Genomic DNA, 20,599 nt, shown 5'->3' on the forward strand with positions numbered 1-20,599 from the left:
TAAGCGATGGGCTTCGAATAATTTCTGGCTTATTGGGTTCTTATATTTCTTGTGAATAAAATTATCCTTGCCTACTAAACCTAATTAACCCGCCTGCGAAAAAAAATGGTTTTGTTTTAACACGTGCGTAGGTACTAAACTAATTTTCATAAAAGGGATACTGCAATGTTCTGCCGAATATGCAAGAGTGATAGCGAAATTTCGATTTTCTTATTTCGCGGTAGAGCCCGAGATTGTGATGGAGTGTAGTAGTAGTAGTGGCGCCCCCTACGCAGAGTTTCGCGTAATATTCCCTATTGTGAGAAGTATCTTATGTGACAATACATATATGTTTATACATATGTATTATGTCTCTTCCTTCCTTCTCAAACGCTTCGAACCTTCCTTTATTCATTCCTAACCTAACTACTTATTAGTTAGTTAGTTGTTAGTTAGTACATTTGTCTGAATTCAAAAGCCGAAATGTGAGCTCCGCGTAGGGTCCAAGGGCCAGAGCGCGCGCTTTTCGCAACTTTCCCCTAAGTAATATGTTAATTGTGAAGGCTAAAGGCCGAGCTGCAAGAGTGTTGTGTTCAAACACAGACCAATAGAAGAAGTGTCTAGATGCGCAGGCCAATTGTTTGACATGTTTTTCTTTGTACATGACGATCCTTATTGGGAGACATAATTTTATTAATCTTAATATTTTTTATTTTTAAATATATAATGTAATTTTTGACGATCATGATGAGAAGATAAACATAATTTTGACGAATGTAGCAAATTTATAGTGTAATTTTCATCTTGAAATAAAGAAATCAATCTATCTATCTATCTATCAAAGTCCGAGCTGGGGTAGGTTCGAAGGCCAGCATCATCTGACAGGTGGAACTCACTGCAATTTCCCCTAGTATAGCTGCAATCTCCCCTTTTATAGCAATAAAAAAGCCAATGGCCCGAATCGTCCGAAAAAGGCGCGTCTTTAGTATGCAAACAACAACAATATACCATAATATAGACAATAATATAAGTATCTAAATACGAAGGCCAAAGGCCGCGAACCTCGCGTAGGGCTGAATGCCCGAAGCGTCCGAGAGAGGCGTACCTTTAATATTTAAACACAGAACAATGCAATGTTACAAGTGTCTAATGCGAAGCCCGTAGACCGAACTCCGCGTAAAGCCGAAGGTCCGGAGCGCCAGACAGGTACATGCGCTATCCTCAAATTCCCCTAGTATCTTAACTCGTGGAATTCGGTCAGACATTTGAAGAAATTGCACCCGTGGGCCTTACGCAGAGCTCGGTCTTCAGTCTACGTATTTTGACACATGTACAATGGTTCTGTGTTTCACCACTAACATCCCGCAGCATGGCTTTCAGCCTCGCGTAGAAGCGTGCTTCTCTTGAAAGTTTTGGGCGTTCGGCCCTACGCAGAGCTCGGCCCTCAGCCATCTAGTCTGTCGGGGCTAAAAGCTACCTATATTCGCCAGTTTATCATTTGTAAGTAGGTAGTAATTACTGCCACATAAAGATGTTAGCGTCGCGTAGACTGAATAATGAAATGCAATCAGACGCATATGATTGTTGTTCGATTTGTTGCTAACAACGTGCTATTTAGCCTAGGGCCATGTGCGTCCTGCTAAAGTCGCATCGAAGGTAATCGAGTCAATAACTTTTTTAGTGGGAGTTAAAGTTATGAGTACTAGTTATGAGTAGTTAGTGAGTATTTACTGTGGACCTTCAAACCCTCATGGACATGTTAAAAACTTCTACTTCTTTTTAAGAAGCTATATGGGAAAATGTCAAATGTCCCATAACGTAAACACATCCACATATTGTCCACAGAAAAGACGCCGGTATTCCGGAACGGTGAGTTTAATTAAAAGGTCCCAGTCCCAGGAGCTAATATCCACATAAAGAGAACTCTGTGGACAAACTAAATGCCCGGGTAATCTTTATAAATAATAGTTTTAGTTCGTTTTGTCACTAAAATGTGTAAAATAAAATAAATTAATTAAAAAATTAAAAACACGACTGCTGAATTTTAAAGCGAACTGAAAAGTTAAAAATAATGTTAATATGTTAGTTACATAAGGGGTCATGCACATTTATGACCGTGACTGTAGGTAGGTAGGTACGTGTGCATTTAGTTTCGGTTGCAGTCGGGGGACTTTTTAAATGAAATAATGCAGTAGGTAAATGAAGGTCCCCCGACTGTAATCGAAACTAAATGCACACGTACCTACCTACAGTCACGGTCATAAATGTGCATGACCCCTTATGTAACTAACATATTAACATTATTTTTAACTTTTCAGTTCGCTTTAAAATTCAGCAGTCGTGTTTTTAATTTTTTAATTAATTTATTCCAGACCAATTAAACAACATTATCTGATTAACGTCCCAATGCTGGCCACAAGCATAAAATGTGTGAGGACTTCGTACAAATTTAATTTTAGAATACTCTTTTGTATGAAATGAACCTTAGATGACGTTTTCCTTCACGTAAAAGTAACAGCTGAATAAGTTTTGTTTATAATACCACGTCAGTAACAAACAAGTATACGGCCCGCCTGATGGTAAGCGGTCATCGTACACAGTCTACGGACTGCAGTTATAGTCTACGGACTGTAACTCCATGCGCGTTGCCGATACATATCAAAAAAATACGCTTGAACAATTTATGTTTTAATGTTTGCTATGACATGTATGTAGGTATTCAGTTCAGCATGTAACCTGAAATGCGATTCAATATAATATTGTCGTCACAGACCATTCGACATTCCTTTTTGAATCGCAAAGCGAAATAAATTGTAAATTAGAAGTCTGCATGTCGAGCACATTTATCGAGCATGTCGAGCTGCACCGCAGAATCCCATTATATTATGGCCCTTCATTCCGATAAATTGGCCTGTGAGAGGAAAGAGAGCGCCTTTGATGCGGTGCGGGGGTCGGATGTCGGAAGCTCGGAGAAGGCATGAGGTGCAGTGAGTTCACCAACAGTTTTTCAAAAATTTAAGCTCTTTTGTACAAGCTTTTCTTTAACTTGCAATGTTTGTTCGGGTCAAATATTGCAAGCTAAATTAGACCCACTTTCCAAAATTCAACACAGGAGGGTGGCCATAAGACACCCTATAGGAGGCCATTGGCCATAGAACAGTTGTGTTTGGATTCTTTAGAATTGTTTCGATGAGTAATATGAATATTAGTTGCTTGTTGAAAGAAGATTAAAGTCAGCGATAAAAGCGTGTGCAAAAATTAAACTGTATTTAACAGAAAAACTTATTAAATAAAACAGAAAAACAAAAATAGGAATCTTGAGGCTTTTCTCTAGTAACTTCATTGATTCTAAACATAAAAGCAACTTTCGCTCGATGGAGAAAATGTGAAGAATATATATTTAGGTCTAAAACGCAACATCAATAATTTTGTTACACCCCTATTTTTGCACAAATACTTTTAAAAATGCGTAGCTATTCTTGTTTTTATGAACTGATGGATCACTTTTTCTGTTATAATTAACTAAAAAGAACAATTAAATAACAATGATATCCGCGATATCATGCGAACTACTGACGCTGCCACATGCTGAGACAACCTCCTTGTTGCCTCTTTGAGACAACAAGTTACAAAACTAAGTTAGGTATTTAATATGAGTGGTATCCTCTTTAAGACAACAAGTTACAAAACTATGTTAGGTATTTAGTTAATATGAGTGGTATCCTCTTTGAGACAACAAGTTACAAAACTATGTTAGGTATTTAATATGAGTGGTATCCTCTTTGAGACAACAAGTTACAAAACTATGTTAGGTATTTAATATGAGTGGTATCCTCTTTGAGACAACAAGTTACAAAACTATGTCGTATAGGTATTTCATATCTGTTAACTAATCTTAAGACTCTTGTGTCAAATAAATTCATTTCATTTCAACTGCGTTGGGAGAAGGACCTGAACTCATTGCACCTTAACCACTTGAGGATTTTATCAAAACAATACTGCTCTCAGGTACAAGTGCACGGTACATTCACAGCGTTGTTCAATGAACTGAAAGCCTACCGTGAACCACGTTCGACGTGTTGCTTCCCTGTCACACTTATGTGCGAATTCACAAGTGCGACAGAGAGGCAACACGTCGAACGTGGTTCGCGGTAGGCCCTCTGAGCATTGAGATGCATTTCTATCGAGATCCATCGAATTGCACGATACGTCGAGCTGGTTGGAAGGCATTCAGAAAATATTTGAATTATTTCCTTTACAACTGTTATTGTTTGTACCTGTAGGGCTTTTTCAACGTTTTGCTCTAAAAACTGGGCGTACTGAATAATTATGTAATTGTAATTGTAATTTATTGTGTAATAGATTAAAGCTAAGTATGCACAGCATATAATTAGGTCTTATTGATCAATTCAAACCATGGGACCAAGTCTGCCGCGAAAAAGTTTTATTTTTAGGGTTCCGTACCTCAAAAGGAAAAAACGGAACCCTTATAGGATCACTCGTGCGTCTGTCTGTCCGTCCGTCTGTCACAGCCAATTTGCTCCGAAACTACTGGACCAATTAAGTTGAAATTTGGTACACATGTAAGTCTGTGACCCAAAGACGAATATGTAACGTCAACAAATGAATTTTAAACATATGGGCTACTTTTGGGGGGTAACAGATAAAATTTAAAAACAAAGTTTTGCAAACTATGTCGTGTTACATATCAAACGAAAGAGCTCATTGTGAGAATCTCAAATATATTTTTTTTATAAATTTACAATAAAAAATTTAGAAGTTATTCAAGAAATAAGACAAAAAATGACCATTCCCCCCCCTCTATCTCCGAAACTACAGGGTCTAAAATTCTGAAAAAATTACTCATAATAGTCCTTTACCTAACGATGACAGGAAAACCTGTTAGAAATCTACAGTCAAGCGTGAGTCGGATTTAAGAACAAAAATGCGGTTTAGGTTTTTTAGGGACACAGCCGCAATGGTTTAAGTGAAACGTGATGTAGACAGCTATTTGCGAAGGCCCTAGGCCGATATCCGCATATGGCCGAAGGCCCGAAGCGTCCCGAAGAGGCGTGCCATTCCGACTCACGCTTGAAGCTAACTTCAAGCATGAGTCGGAATGACGACAAAAAATACGACTATAGTTAGACCGTAAAAAGTCTGCAGCGATTTTGATAGCCCACGCAGTGCAAGTGTCATATTAAACGTCAAACTTCTATGAAATTATGACGTATTAATAACACTTACACTGCGTGGGCTATCATATCCGCTGCAGACTTTTATTGGTGTGACTATAGGCTGTATCTGGCACACAGCCGCATTGGTACAAGTGTAGTACTGATTGATTAGGTTACTATTGTTACGTGTTTTAAAAAGCACTAAACAGGATGGCCAAAAATTAACTAAATGTATTCCCGTTGCCAACGTGCAACCCCGAAATTGCGAGGAAAAATTTGGCTGTTTCATACATTTTGGCTGGTCCGTTTTCTACGGGAGGATACATTTTTTTTCGCGATTTCGGGGTTGGGGTCCCATAGTAAAAGTTGTAAAGCTCAGTATAATCCGAAAACCTCCCCGGCTACGGGAATGCACTTATTTTTTGGCCACCCTGTAGGTATTATCTCTCTTCGGCCTTTTAAAACACTTGCGGAAGTTGTAGGAAGCGTGACTCGTCGGACGCTCCGAGCTATCAGCCCTAGGCGGAGCTCGGTCTTCAGTCTTCGCATTTGGACACCTTGTACTACTGTTCGGCATTTAATCTTCCTATCTAAGCTACATTGCATAGTTGCAGAGATAATATAAGCCACCACGCCAGAAAACTTCATGTTACATCTGGTTTTTGATTGGCCCATTCGGGTTTTTCAAGACGTTTCACTCACGTCACGTTTGATGTACAAAAAAAAATTGTTGAAAATTGTGTGATGTACGGAACCCTTGAAACGCGAGTCCGAACTCGCACTTGACCAGTTTTATTTAATACATCTCGGCTAATCAGAATGTCAGCGTTTAACTATGGGATGTCATATTATTTCTGGCTTCCTCGGACAACATATATATACATGTCTATCAGCATTGCAATACAGCGAGGATATGCCGCCAGCATCCTTGGTACAATGACTCAAGGGCCTATATTACATATAAACTAGTTATCAATCATAATAAAACTTAAAAATCTGCCCCAGATCGCCGTCAACGGGCAAGGTGCCCAGAAGGCTGGCTGTATTTCCCCGCTGTATAGCGATGCTAATACTCTGGGCGAAATAGTGGCCAGCCCTCTGGTCACCAGAAGCCTCTATTAGGCGCGCCGACAAGTCTTTGTACAGTCGACGCGCACTTGGCCCCCACGGTCCCAAAGTTTCGACACCAAACGGCGCAAATATGTAGCTGCTTCCCAGAGCGGCATATTTGCGGCGCTTGAGGCTTTCGGCTGAGGAAGCCGCAGCGCCAGCAGAATCTTTGGTGCTTGGAACATGGGACTGTGCCAGGGTATCAACGCAAACGTATCAAGTTTTATTATGTTTATTCCTTTCTTTGTTTTTATCAATAAAATATACCTAGCTATCAATTTAGTTTAGAGTACCACTGTATATTGATTTTTTAAGTAAATAAATGTATTATCGAGTGTACCTATTATGATTGTTATAATTTTGGATATATGTCTACGTACACTGTTTGTGCGGTATCAAAGAATACTTTATTTCGACTTCCTTCAAAATTTTGGATATTATTCAATGAAGTAAATATTAGTGTTATTTAGGTAGGTACTCCATTTTATCCAGTCATACAAGAATAATACCTACTAACGAAATATGTTATTTTGCCCTTAATTCAAATTATTTTTGCTGTAAAAAAAGTTTCGTAGATCGTTGTAGAATCGGATCCGGAGCCGCGTTTCAAATATTCCCTCTCCGAGTCTCTCCGGGCATTCCATATTGACTTTTAAAAGCTAGCACATATGAATTATATCAATTATCTCTCGTTAGCTTAAATGCTAGTATGGAATTTACTGGCTCGTTTAAAAAAGGTTTTCATTGCTTATGACATTCTATTTTTGATGTTATTTTGTGGTGTTTATGTGGTAACTATTATAGTGATTATAAAATATAATATATTATGGGGGTTTTTGAGACTATTACGTTATTGCAGGCTTTAAGCCCAAAGTATAAAGTAAATAATTTTACTTGAAATTAAAAAAAAACAGGTAAGTAACCGCTTCTTAATGCAAGGCTACGAGCTAGTATGATATAGGTGTATGCCAAATACTAATTTACGGCGCGATTCGGGAAATGAATTAGTGATTAACTACATACGATATAGTAAAGATATGTGACGTCCCATGAGAAAAGGTAGCTTATGGCGGTTGGCGCTTACGCTATCATTAACGCCGCTCCAATATTATTGCGGCGCTATGCGACGTAAGCGCCAGCCGCCATAAGGTACCTTTTGTCGTAGAACGTCACATATCTTTACTATTTCATATCTAGTGAATCACTAATTCATTTCCTGAATTGCGGTGCCAGCCGCCATAAGGTATATTTTTCCGTGGAACGGCACAAATATCTTTACAATTTCATATCTAGTGCATCTCTAATTCATTTTCCGAATCGAGCCGTTAGAGCATACCACCTGATTATCGTTTCGTCAGTGCAGAGAACCCTCTCCAGGTATTATGCTTGGAAACCGAAGTCCAATGAGAGTTGGTTAGCAGTTGTTGTATTTTAACTGACATTCGCAATTCAAAAACATTGCTGCCGCAGCGCGTGAAATACCTAAACTCGCTCAGCGCCGAAATGTAACAGCGCTCTTAATGAAAAACGAATCAACTAAAAAACCGTCTAAAACCACGTCCAAGCAGCATTCACCCCTTAACATACTTGAGGATCGTGATGGCTAAATTACAAGTCCTCACTAGAACGTGACCGGCAAACCTTTCCTACTCGTACTATCGCCCACATCTGTTAACTGACAGTACGTAAACCTTATTACAAAAGGCATAAGGTCTACTGATGCACAGTTAAGTGTTACTGTTTGTTCCGAGCGGAGCCGCTGGGACTTACGTCTTTGATTACAACCTCTATGTGCAACACCAAACAGAAGTCCCGTCAACCAATTTACACTTACTTGACAAACTAATCTCAACTACTGCGCGTACAGAGTTTGCTACCACAAATACGAACACGGCTTCGTTTCCCAAGCATGTACGTTTTTTTTAGTTCGTTGGCTTAGTCTGTACGAGCATTAAGGAATGATCACAAATTGTGAACACAAATAAGACGCCAAACTTTCATTAAGTCGGGTCCAACACGCCGTCAGATTTTGGACAGCAAGTTGCTGTCAATCACTATTTTAAACTGTCTGTTATATTAAGAGAAGATGTGGATTGATTGCCATTGGGTAGTGTACGTGTGTTTTTAACTAGTTCTTCATGTGGAAATGTTTATGTATAAGTAAACATTATGCGGATTGTACCTACAGTTCTTTTAACAAAATTGTAATAAAACATCGAGATTTAGAAAAGAAGTAAAAATATTTTTGGTTCAACTAATATTTTGTTTGTTTTCAGGTATTTAGTTCTATTTAACTTGGACAGAGGATTTTCGAAAGTAAACAACAGACAAAAGAGATATTTGCTGTTTACCACGTCGACACAATACGGAGTGAGTATGTATGGATTTTATAACCAAATTAAGAGCTTGCTACTACTCTAGTAGCTAAATGTAGAGCTTAGGAATGAATGAATGAATGAAATAAAAGTATTTACGAGTATTTTCAGGCAACTACTACATAAATATAAATAAATAGCTTAAATCTAGCATACATAGGTACATATCATTAAATATCTTATTAAAACTAAAAACACACAATTATGCCGCAATGCAGTTCGCAACCCCGCATCCGCAGTGGCAGGGAGCCGGCCGCGGAACCGCCAGAACTTGACACAAGTCGCAAGATGTTCAGTCGGAACGCTCAGCACAAAAGAATTAAAATTCACGACATGACAACTTCATGACTTGATAATGATGGTGGTGTCCAAACTTGCAGGTATTCGCGACGGTGTCCGTCCCGCTGCACCCCGATACGACGACGAGCGTGGCGTGGTTCTTCGAAGCGAATTATTATAACGTTGCCAACGCCACGTACTTTGAACCATTGCTTGGTGATGTTGCGGTAAGTTAGGCTACTTAAAGTAATATAAAGTTATTTAATTTTGAAGTTAGATATTTATATTTTTTTTAACACCGTAGGACAGCCAGCTCAGACTTACCTATAACGAATGGCAATAAGTAGACTACGTGTCTTATGGTAACATTTCATTTCTAACCGCAGCTGCACTACCGGTACTGAACGCGTCGCTGTCATTAATTTCCATAGTAAAATGAACAGTAGTGCAGCTGTCGTTGGAAATGGACTGTCACCTTTATAATATAAGTACGTCATAACCCATGACAAATCAAATGAGATGCTGCATTTGTTTACTATTTTGATAATCTATAATATGGTGGAAATATATCAAAAACCTTAAATTTTTACATACTTATTCAAAAAATACCTTATTATTTTTACAGTGGGGCAGAAGTGAAGATAAACGCAGTGCCGATGGCACGAATGAGTTGTTGACTAGAAGATTACTGTACACTTCCATCGAAGCAATGTTGGAAAAGTAAGGCCTTTATATATCATGATGGCGGCAGATAAGTATCTGATGGTTAGCAAAGCAGCCTATTGGTGGTAGCAACTCCAGGGTGGTCAACGTGTTATCGACATGGAGGCCAATTTATAGCCACGCTAATACATGTACGGGCAAGTACGAGCGACTGACATCATTTGTCACCATGCAAGTTTGAATTGTGCTCATGATTCAAGCCTCGCGAGTGAAGTTCCTTGGAGGCGATTCTTGAAACTCGTTTTTTCTAAACAATCCAATCAAATGATGATTTCGTTTCTCAGGAACCGGCTTCCCGGTCGAGCATGCCTGTTAAGGGCTATCTGCGAGGCGGCCACTTCCCAGTTGACGCATAATGGCGTTTTAGGGGACCTCCTGCATCTTGCACTGACGTAAGTCTATTTAGTATGCCATGAGCGGTATGCAGATTTTTAAATTTAGATTTATTTTGCGTTCATTATCTGGCGATTTTTTACAAACTACGTTCATCTTAAATGATTGTTTTTTTTTGTTTAGTCATTTATTTATGTACTGTAAAACGTTGTACGATACACGTGGGAATAGGTAATTCACACTTGTACCTATATAGCACAAAATGCTTATTATTATTTTACATATTTCAGGCCTTCAACGTCCTTGGAAGAGACAGATGTAGAGGACTGTTATTACGAGGCGGAGTACCGAGGCATCCTGCACGACTGCGCCAAGTATCTTCTTCTCTGCCCGATCAGCCCACTCGACTACATATCAATCAAAACAGAACAACTCTTCAATTAATATCAACTTGCAGTCTTATTGAACTGTCTCTATGAGGCAAAATACAGTTCGATTATTTTAATAAAATCGTCATCCTACTGTTATAATGGATGCTTGGGTTTCTAAAAGGCCACGGACATCAATTATCTCTAAGAATATCCAACGAATATACTTATCATAAATCTGCGTCGTAACAAAATAACTTTAAGAACAATAACATCAGTTTGCATAGGTACTTAAAGGGTATTCCTTACGAGGCAGATAAGTTGTTGAACAGTATCGTAAACAACTACTTTAAATATATCCAGCTGACTGCCAATTTTATAAATCAAAAATATAATTATTTTGTAAATCAAGTACTTCTATTTTACCTTAAAGTTATATAACTCCTATAAAAAAATCCCAATAGAATCCTAATATCAAAAATAAAAACCTTGAAACATAAACGGCTATTATATTACTCCAATACAAAATGCCAGTTATTTCACAAAACCCAGTAAAATCCGCTGTGGTCAACAGTGAGCCAGCAGAATTTTGGCTTCATTATATCGAAGCTACGGGGTCAGTTTGCGATTCGGACAAATAAGCATCAGCGAGTCAGATGCAGCGTCTGTTATTTACTCTTCAACTCTGAGAGAAAATTGAGCCCTACCACAAAATACAGGCAAATAAAATAAACTTTAATAAATAATTGAGGTATGTTTGTGAACCTGTAAATACAATTATATGTATAGTCAAAGTTATCATAGACAGTTGGTGATACAACAACGAAATATCTGTCAACAATTTTTTGCTAGCCAAACTCTACCTGCCCGAATTTTTGATATTTTACGGCAGCAATAATAGTTCGTAGTTACGTAGTAATGCAGTAATGCTGGTGTAGTCTGCTTCAAAAGTGACCTTTCTAGTTGAAATAATGACCATGAGGCCAATTTACACTTTAATATCAATAGACTTAAAGGAGCTCAATATCACCACAAGCACAGATTATATAATAGTTCTTACGAACAGATACTTATCTCTCAAAGAAAACGCAAATACCTACCGGTTTGATACCTACACAAAAATACAATGGAGTGACCTTCAGCGCGCCTCTCCCCGCACCGCGCGCACCGGCACAACGCTAGGGTTGCCGACGCGACGCTTAGAAATTTTTATACGTGTGAAGACCGGTCTCTAATTCGATTGATCAAACTATCAAACTAACATTTAGAACTTGCCATAAAGTATATGTAATATATACTTAACTTAGTTATTAACAGCATAGCGTTAAATAACTACATTTAAGCAAGTTAAGTTGCAATAATTTATAGTATTCCGTTTATGCGTTAGGTTAGGGTAGTATTTACGAAATACTCATTTTAAAAGGTCATATGTCCCTGCAGTGACCGCAGTGTTTACGCCGTTTTATAAACCACGCAATGAACCCAGAAAGAATTAGTTTTAAAACTTCGTGTAATTTAAAATCAGATATAGATTAATGTTACACAATAAAGAAAAATAATAGAGAACCCGTGATTACAGGCAATTCATTATAAGATAACCAGAGCATACCTAATAAATGAGTACCTATTTTCCGGTGTAAAATTAAGATCTTACTGTCGATAAAATGAACATTTACCAAGTTAGCTACCTGTTTCAAATAGATATCTAACTATAGGTACATTTGTCGTAATAAACGCTACATGTTTAATTGAAGTAATTCAGTAGTACCTACGTAACCTTGTAACTATCGTAAAAATTGTCAGTGCGGCGCGCGGTGACCTGCGTGCGTGAACGCGTGTGCCAACCAACTGGCTTGCTTTTCTACCGTGAACGGGAGCGGAATCGTAGGTATAAATCCGAGCTCGCGCGGAGAGTTCCATAGGCCTGCCACAAGGCTATCCACCATCTGTACCCAAAGAGTCCTCAAATTCTTCGGCCACACAGTCAGACGCGGCACGGACACGCTAGAAAGGCGCATTATTACCGGGAGTGTCGACGGACGAAGGAGTAGAGGGCTTGCACCCAGTAGATGGTCAGATGTGGTACAAAATATTACCCAGACTTCGCTCCAGGCAACAATGCAGATGGCCGAAGATCGAGAGGCCTGGAGAGCAGTGGTAGGAAGAATAACCCATAGGAGTCACGTCCCTCAGACATGAGGTCACGACCACGAAGAAGAAGAGATCAATAGACACAATATCATTCGTGCGTGCGTTTCAATCGTACTTGATCGTGCATTAGGGTCTCCCCAAATATATCGACGCGCATTCGGCAAAAGCCGATAGGAAAAAGCTTTATGTCCACGCAATAAGAGCGAAGAAGCCGACGACGCGTCGGCCGGCGCCGGCCGATGCGAGCGGAGCCGAACGACGACTTTTTCGCTCTTATTGCGCGGACATAAAGCTTTTTCCTATCGGCTTTTGCCGAATGCGCGTCGATATATTTGGGGAGACCCTTATTCGTGCATGTACTGGCGCGAGCGAGACTCATGTGCGAATGATGACTAAATGACACCATTTTGACATCTAAATGTATGTTCGAATTGGCCTCCATGTAAACTTGTAATCGGATATAAAAGTTACTTGCAAAATATTTCAAAGTACTTTTATATCTAAAATGCAAACTGTATCTCATATACGCTATTCAGTGCCAACTCTATTCAAAGCGGATTGAATAGTTGCAAAACTATATTGAGTGTTTTGTGATCAAATAGAATAAAAATTGGCTTTCGAGTTGAAAGGCCTTTGATAGGTTTAGCGGGGTTTAACCACAATAGCTTGGTGTCGACGCGTGAACTGAGTGATGATTTAGTTTCAGTTTTGTACAAACAATTTTTATTACACCAGCTTGTAGCCTGATGATGAGATTTTATTCACGAGAGTAACAAGGTAACTTGATGCAAATTTTTTGTTTTGATCCATAATTTCAATACGTAGTTAAGTATTTGCCATGTCATCATCATCATATCAGCCTTTTAGCGCCCACTGCAGAGCATAGGCCTATTTTCGAGTACGCTACTTATCCTAGTCCTGAGCCAATCTCATCCAGAAGTGACGTCTTTATAAAATTATAAGTTTTAGTATCAGTTTTGTTTTTGGTGTTGTCAAAGTTTTTTCTTACATTTATGAAGATGTTTTGCCTTAGAGCTTCGAAATTAAAATAAAAGTCACACCTGATCGGAGATTTTAGAGTTAATTTTTGAACACAGTTGAAAGATTTTGGTCGACAGTTCAAGAAGTTCTTGAACCTAGCAGGTATATACTTCGTAGGCTTTATACTTCGTGAAGGAGCGAAAATTGCCTTAAGGCACTGGTCCCACCGCGAGCTAGTAAGCTATGAGCTATCGGCTATAAACACGAAAAAATATTTATAGCTCACCGCTGGGCGAGTAACTATAAATGTCTCTTTTATTTACACGGGAGTGCTTATCTTTTGTTCGTGTTCATAGCCGATAGCTCATAGTTTACTAACTCGCGGTGGGACCACTGCCTAAGCCCTACGAGCACACGTCACTCGGCACTCCACTTCTAAATCACACATTTATTTGTTTACACGTCTTGTCATATTAACGCTCTCACTAATGTCATGTAAGCACATGTACAATTGTACATTCGCCCTAATGACGCCAAGAGGCTTCTGTCACGAAAATTACGTAAATTCTGAGATTACATCTGTCAAGACGACATAAAGCCAATTTGTGAGCCCGGCTGACATAAATTTGCCGTCGGTTTTGCCAAATAAATTCACGCCTGGTTCTTGGGTGAATGGTATTGTGATTGGAATCCGAGTGTGAGTAGTTTTTGAACACAAAAGTTATGTTGGTTTTTGGGTATTAGAGCGGAAAGTGATGTGGGTGGAATTTTATTGTTAGTCTAAGTTTTAGGACATTGGCTTTTTTGGGAGACTTTTATTCATCTTCAATTATTATGATTGTAGTTGATAGATACGCTTACCTATCGACTTTTACCTTACCTTTCCCTTTCCTTAACCTTTCTTTGGTATAATTTTATTTAAAACAATATAATTTATGTATTGGACTTAAGGATGACTCACGCTAGAACGGGCTGTTAACCATGTCATTTTCTATAACGACTGAGCGGTGATCACGTGGTGCTTTCCATAAAAAACGAAGCGCCGGAAACTCCGGCCCGGTCTATAGTTCGTTTTTTTTAGCATTAGAAAGAACTCCACGGAAGCAAGCGTGCAGTTTTTATCAGGCTCTTTAATTGTTAATAATTATTGACTTATCTAATGTAGCATGGTCAATACATATAATTTACTTCAAATTATTACCACTAAAAGTGCCGGATTTGGAACCACAAGCTTACTTCTGCGAAGTTCTTTCTAATGCTAAAAAACGGACTATAGCGTGAGTCATCCTTTAAGTGTAGATAACCTATAAAAAATACAAGCTTCATTCTGTCTTAACATCTGTAACAACAAAACATTTTTGCTTGCTCCTTATTAGTTATTACCCGTCATTTAGCTTAATTTTACTCTCACCCTTACGAGACGGACTCGTAGTTTTGAGTAATAACCTTGTCTACGAAGCAAAAGGTCCTGATCCCAGGTTCGAATCCTGATGAGGGCAATTTCTTTGTTTGCTTATCACAGATATATGTTTATTAATAATTGTGGATGTTTTATATTTATTTAAGTAAATATTTATATATACTGTATACTCTAGCATCTTTGAGCTTACTGTGGGACTAGGTCATTTTGTGTAAAATTGTCCTATACCTATATTCATTAATTTTCAAGATACACAGTGGCACAAATCAAATTCCTTAATAGTACCTTATAACATATTTTCAACTTTGTCGCTAAAACTACCAATCAAACATTCTAAAACTGAAGACAAACGGAACCCCACCGCTCCACATTTAGAGTAAACTGTCTCTATTTAACACGTCCCAGGTAATTGTCTACCGATCCACATACGCGACGACTAGTTTCAAAACCAGTTAGTGTCATATAGGCAGTGTCAGTTATAGCTCTATTCTAAATTTTTAAATTGAGTGAACTAAACTACGTATCTGCTCGAGAATTTTCTGTTTTTGGTTTCAGAATGCAGTGGTTTAGGACAATTTTACTTTGGTAAGTTATTTTATTGTTTTCTCCTTTAACATTTTAAATTCTTGTTTCATAAAAATATTACGTGTTAGGTAAATACTTACTGTACGAGAAACCGTATTTCCTGTAAACATACACAAACGATAAAGGCTAGAAGGTTAATTTTCTTGTTTAACCCTTATCCTCATAAAAAGGTACTCATTTTATTTAGATAAGTATGAAAAAATTATTATCTACATGCCCACAAGCTGTTAACTATTGCCCACAGACAGGAGAGAACACTTGTGTGTTTGCGCGAACTGTCCCTACGTTATATAATGATTCTCTGGGATCCTATCTCGTCGCATAATAATTGATTGTCATAATGTAATGTTACGCATTTATAAAACTCTTTTCGCATATTTTTTCGCCAGCTAAAACAGAAAGTATTTTCGAAAATAATTTGCATAGGTTATGTAGAATAGGGTAGGTTAGGTTAGGTTTGTGTTATAATTTCTCAGAAATGTTAATATTTCCAGCACAATAACAATTATGCGAAATGAGTTTTATGCGTAATATTACATTAGGACAATCAATTATTATGCGACCCAATATGGACCCTGATTCTCTGTAGGTTTACTGGGTACATAATCTTATACTTCGCCTTCTATAGGTATGTATTTTATTTTAGTGACTTCAAAGTTCATAAACGAAGTGTTTTGTTCTATTTTAGGAGTTTAATTTGCTACAGTGCTGGTGATATTGAGAAACGAGCTCTGATCTTTCCGCCAACCAGTCTTTATGGGGTGAGTTTTTCGTTTTATAGTTTCTTATAGTATAGTCTTTGGCCCATCGGCGGAAAGTCGCCAGCCTGTCGGTATTCTACAGGTTGCACTTCGGAGAGTGTGCCCAAGAGCTACACGAGCTCATTCCACCGTCCCCATTCTACCATCGGACTTTTAGACGCACGGCCGGTTTCCATCCTTACTTGGTAGATATTCCACCAATTCGCACGAAGCGCTTTGCTTCTACTTTCCTTATGCGCACTGCCAAGGAATGGAATTCCTTGCCGGCGTCTATATTTCCGTGTTCTTATAACCCGGCAACCTACAAATCTAGAGTGAACAGGCACCTTCTGGGCGAGCTCGCTCTATCGTAGGCCACTTCTACGCCTCGGCTAGTCTGTGGCCATGAGTAAGCCCAGTCATAATAAAAAAAAAATTCTACAGTGAAAAAGTGCTTCAACGAGATCGTTCGATTATTGAGAAATCTTCGTTCTTATTGATCTTACGTAAATAAAAATGTTTAAAAGTTTGATTTCCTGTCGCACTTCCCTTTTAAAAACATCGAAATGCCGAGACGTTCCCCTAGCCAGCCGTGTTTTCACAGTTGAATGTAACCTAATCACTTATGTTTTATTTTTCAATAATCATTTTTCGATAAACGGTCGCCGTCTTGGCTGCGGTCCCTGAAAATTCTTAATTAAAACTGTTTAATTTAATTGCAGACTTTTTTGGCGATCGCGGTGCCGATCGACATTCCCGACAAGAACGTGTTTGTGTCTTACAACTTTGAGGCCAACTACAGCCCGGTCACCAACATCACGGAGATCGACGAGGTTATCTTCCCTAACTTACCTGTGAGTATTTACTGCTGCTTACTGCTTTGGCACGACAACCTGAAGTGGATCTTGGCCTACAACATCAAAGACCACCATGCATCTTTGTCCAAAGACGTTTCTTCTTTCTTCCAACACTGTATAAGTTTAGCAAGTGACTTTTTTGCCGAGTACTTCATGTCCAATTATAACCTTCGTCTTGTGTGTTCTTTGTGTGTTCTTTTTAGATTAACGATATTTGATAATTAATTATCTTTCTTACTTAACTATACTAAAAGTATGCTATTTTGATAAATTTATTTTTTATTTAACTTTATTTCAGGAAATCAGCCGAAGACACAGCCGAAGTATTACCAGAGAATTAGCTTATACAGTGTTGGAAGCAAGATTCAAGGAGTAAGTCACTGTTTAACTTAAACCACTTAGTAGGATCGGTTGCACCAAACCACCTGTCACCGTTAGGCGTTCGCTAAATCTAATTGTATGGGAAGTTTCATAAATCTCTACTGCATTACGGTGATTAGACTGTTAACTATAGTTGATGCCACTGGCCCTTACTGAATTTTTGGTTCTATTTGATATTAATACAGACCACAGGCTCCCATAAGCTCCATAGCAAATACCGGGACAACGAACGCCAGAAAGTTGATGATGATGTTTGATACCAACCTTATTTCCATCTCGCATTGTACCCTAATATTACCCTAATATTATACTGTACCTTAAAAAGTAAATTTAATTTACAGACACGGCATGAAAGGCAAAGAATGCATGTTGCGCAACATCTGCGAAGCCGCTGAGACGCCGCTGCACCACAACGGGTTACTTGGACATATTATGCACATCATTTTCACGTAAGCACTTTTATTATTAGCTTAAGTTAGTTTCCCACTGCTCAGAAGCCTCCCATCTTCTTCCACTTGACCCTGTTATTTACACTTTCCTATCGCGGCAGACATGTCCAGCCCAGTCCCACTTAAGCTTAACAGCCTTGGCACCTACTCGTACATCTACACTAATCTACAGCACGAGTTTTGGAGCTCGATTCCTTGTTTTTAGGGTTCCGTAGCCAAATGGCAAAAAACGGAACCCTTATAGATTCGTCATGTCTGTCTGTCTGTCCGTCCGTATGTCACAGCCACTTTTTTCCGAAACTATAAGAACTATACTGTTGCAACTTGGTAAGTAGATGTATTCTGTGAACCGCATTAAGATTTTGACACAAAAATAGAAAAAAAAACAATAAATTTTGGAGGTTCCCCATACTTAGAACTGAAACTCAAATTTTTTTTTTCATCAAATCCGTGTGGGGTATCTATAGATAGGTCTTCAAAAATGATATTGAGGTTTATCATTATCATTTTTTTCTCAACTGAACAGTTTGCGCGAGAGACACTTCCAAAGTGGTTAAATGCATCCCCCCCCCTGTAACTTCTAAAATAAGAGAATGATAAAACTAACAAAAATATATGATGTACATTACTATGCAAACTTCCACCGAAAATTGGTTTGAACGAGATCTAGTAAGTAGTTTTTTTTAATACGTCATAAATCGTAAACCGCAATTTTATTGTTACTTGCTGCTACGGAACCCTTCATGGGCGAGTCCAACTCGCACTTGGCCGATTTTTTTTCTACTGTGGTGACGAAACAAAAGAAAGGTTATTAAAGTTTTAATTCCATTACTCACATTACCTATTCCAGACCGTCGACATCCCGCGAAGAAGGTTTATCGGATGACTACTACCAAGCAGAGCTGGACGGCCAAAACCAAGACTGCGATAAATACCTGGACCTGTGTCCGTTCAGCGTCTTCGATGTGATCACCAGGCTGGTGGAATACCAACACTAAGATACCCCTTAAAAAAATTCAAACTGGAGCTCAAGACTGATGTGGCAAATATAGATAAGATTATAGATGCAAATTTAAACTTACATTTTGACATCAATATGGTATCATTTTCATCTGCGCGTCTCACAGAAAGTGTACTCTGACCACGCTAACTTTGCAGTAAGAATGCATACATATTACATATCCCTATTAAGCTTCATATTTACTTGATGTAGCACTTCATTGGCATAAAAACTTAAGGAGCCGGACCTCGCTATTTTTTCAAATGGGTATTGAAAATTTAATTTATACAGTTTACGATATATTTCGAAAAATCAGTATAAATCCTTGTTAAAAATTAATAGAAATAAGATTCTGTTAACGTTTAATGATGAAATAAAACAAGTATATTTTTTTGTATATTTTTATTGTGTGAATATACCTAATTATTTTATAGCCGCGTATTTTAAGTCAGATATTATTCGACAAGTCCATATCGGGGATCTTAATGTGGAACACGACGTACCGCCGCAGACTGCGGGCTGCAGCTCTCCGCGATCGATTGCGATTGCTCGTTAGTACAGTCTCCATCAGATATATCGGAGCGGCAAAGGCGATTACAAATATCTGAACACGCCTCTATGGTAAAGGCGTTAGAGTGCGTGGTCAGATATTGTGAACACCATGGCCGCTCCGATATATCTGATGGCGACTGTACCTACACTTAAATATCTAGTTATTAAATTATATTCAATAATCGATATCAAATATTTAACAAAGTAACTTCACAGCCATCAAACGAATTCTTATAAGTTGATTAATTACAAATCAAAGCACTTAAAAAATATTTTTTATACATGCATAACTCCCACTGCTGGAGACAAGGCTTTCTCTTACAATAAGGTTTGGTATAATGCCTGAAGTCCTGACATCAGGCAATTGAGGTGTGTCAGTAGCGGTAGCGACCCTGCCTACGAAGCAGAAACCGAAATAGTTGGAGACTGTATGCAGATTTCTTCATTGGTGTAGGTACCCATTAGTAGGTACGGTCAGCCAAGAAAGTGGTCTACCACTTTTCGTTTTCGTTCATCTGATCGATAGAGTCGAAAAGTGGTAGACCACTTCTTGGCTGACTGTACAAGGAAAATAGGCAACATTACAGCAGTGAGAAATATCTAGACTAGTGGTAATGTGTTATTCTATTGTTTTGCACTACGCTTAACATATTCATAGGTATCTAATCAACCATACCTATAAAATATTTTTCTTAGTTGTTGACGAACATATAATTTATATTTCAACATACCTACAAGTTGTTCGAGAGATCAGTAAAAATTATAGTTAGTCAACTATGCTCGTATTCAAAAAAATTAATATCTAGGTACATATTTTTTGCGAAAAACAGCGTTTACCTAGGTTTGTACAAACTACTTGTACCTACAGTCACCACCAGATATTATGTCGGCCTGTCGGGGCGGTTAATGTCCTCAAAAATAATATCGGAACATATTCTCTAACATCATGATCTTTTATCATGGCGCATACCTCTTTCAATGTAATTCTTATAATATCATAATAATGAGCTGTCTGCACGTCTGTTTGGTTAATTTATAAGGCCTTGATATTATGGTCTTCCAGTATTTTATTTACTAGCAATTACGAGTCAAATATAATATTTTTAAGGTACTCAGAATTTTATAGATCTAGGTACTTA

The 20,599-nt window shown here is 38.3% G+C and overlaps 2 protein-coding genes across 2 annotated transcripts; both read left to right on the top strand.

Moving 5' to 3' along the window:
• The first annotated feature begins 1,606 nt into the window (after nt 1–1,606).
• LOC134669358 (uncharacterized) lies at nt 1,607–10,443 on the top strand. Its single transcript, XM_063526874.1, has 7 exons — nt 1,607–1,635; nt 1,825–1,848; nt 8,543–8,636; nt 9,022–9,147; nt 9,546–9,640; nt 9,928–10,035; nt 10,267–10,443. The coding sequence occupies exons 1-7, from the start codon at nt 1,607–1,609 to the stop codon at nt 10,418–10,420; spliced, it is 630 nt and encodes a 209-aa protein (XP_063382944.1). The 3' UTR covers nt 10,421–10,443.
• Nucleotides 10,444–16,049: 5,606 nt separating this feature from the next.
• Nucleotides 16,050–18,952, top strand: LOC134669359 (uncharacterized). Its single transcript, XM_063526875.1, has 6 exons — nt 16,050–16,066; nt 16,170–16,242; nt 16,944–17,075; nt 17,377–17,450; nt 17,801–17,908; nt 18,759–18,952. Exons 1-6 carry the CDS (start codon nt 16,050–16,052, stop codon nt 18,904–18,906), a joined length of 552 nt encoding a protein of 183 aa, XP_063382945.1. The 3' UTR covers nt 18,907–18,952.
• The last annotated feature ends 1,647 nt before the right edge of the window (nt 18,953–20,599 follow it).

Source organism: Cydia fagiglandana, chromosome 12 (assembly GCF_963556715.1).
Source record: "Cydia fagiglandana chromosome 12, ilCydFagi1.1, whole genome shotgun sequence".
NCBI lineage: Eukaryota > Metazoa > Arthropoda > Insecta > Lepidoptera > Tortricidae > Cydia > Cydia fagiglandana.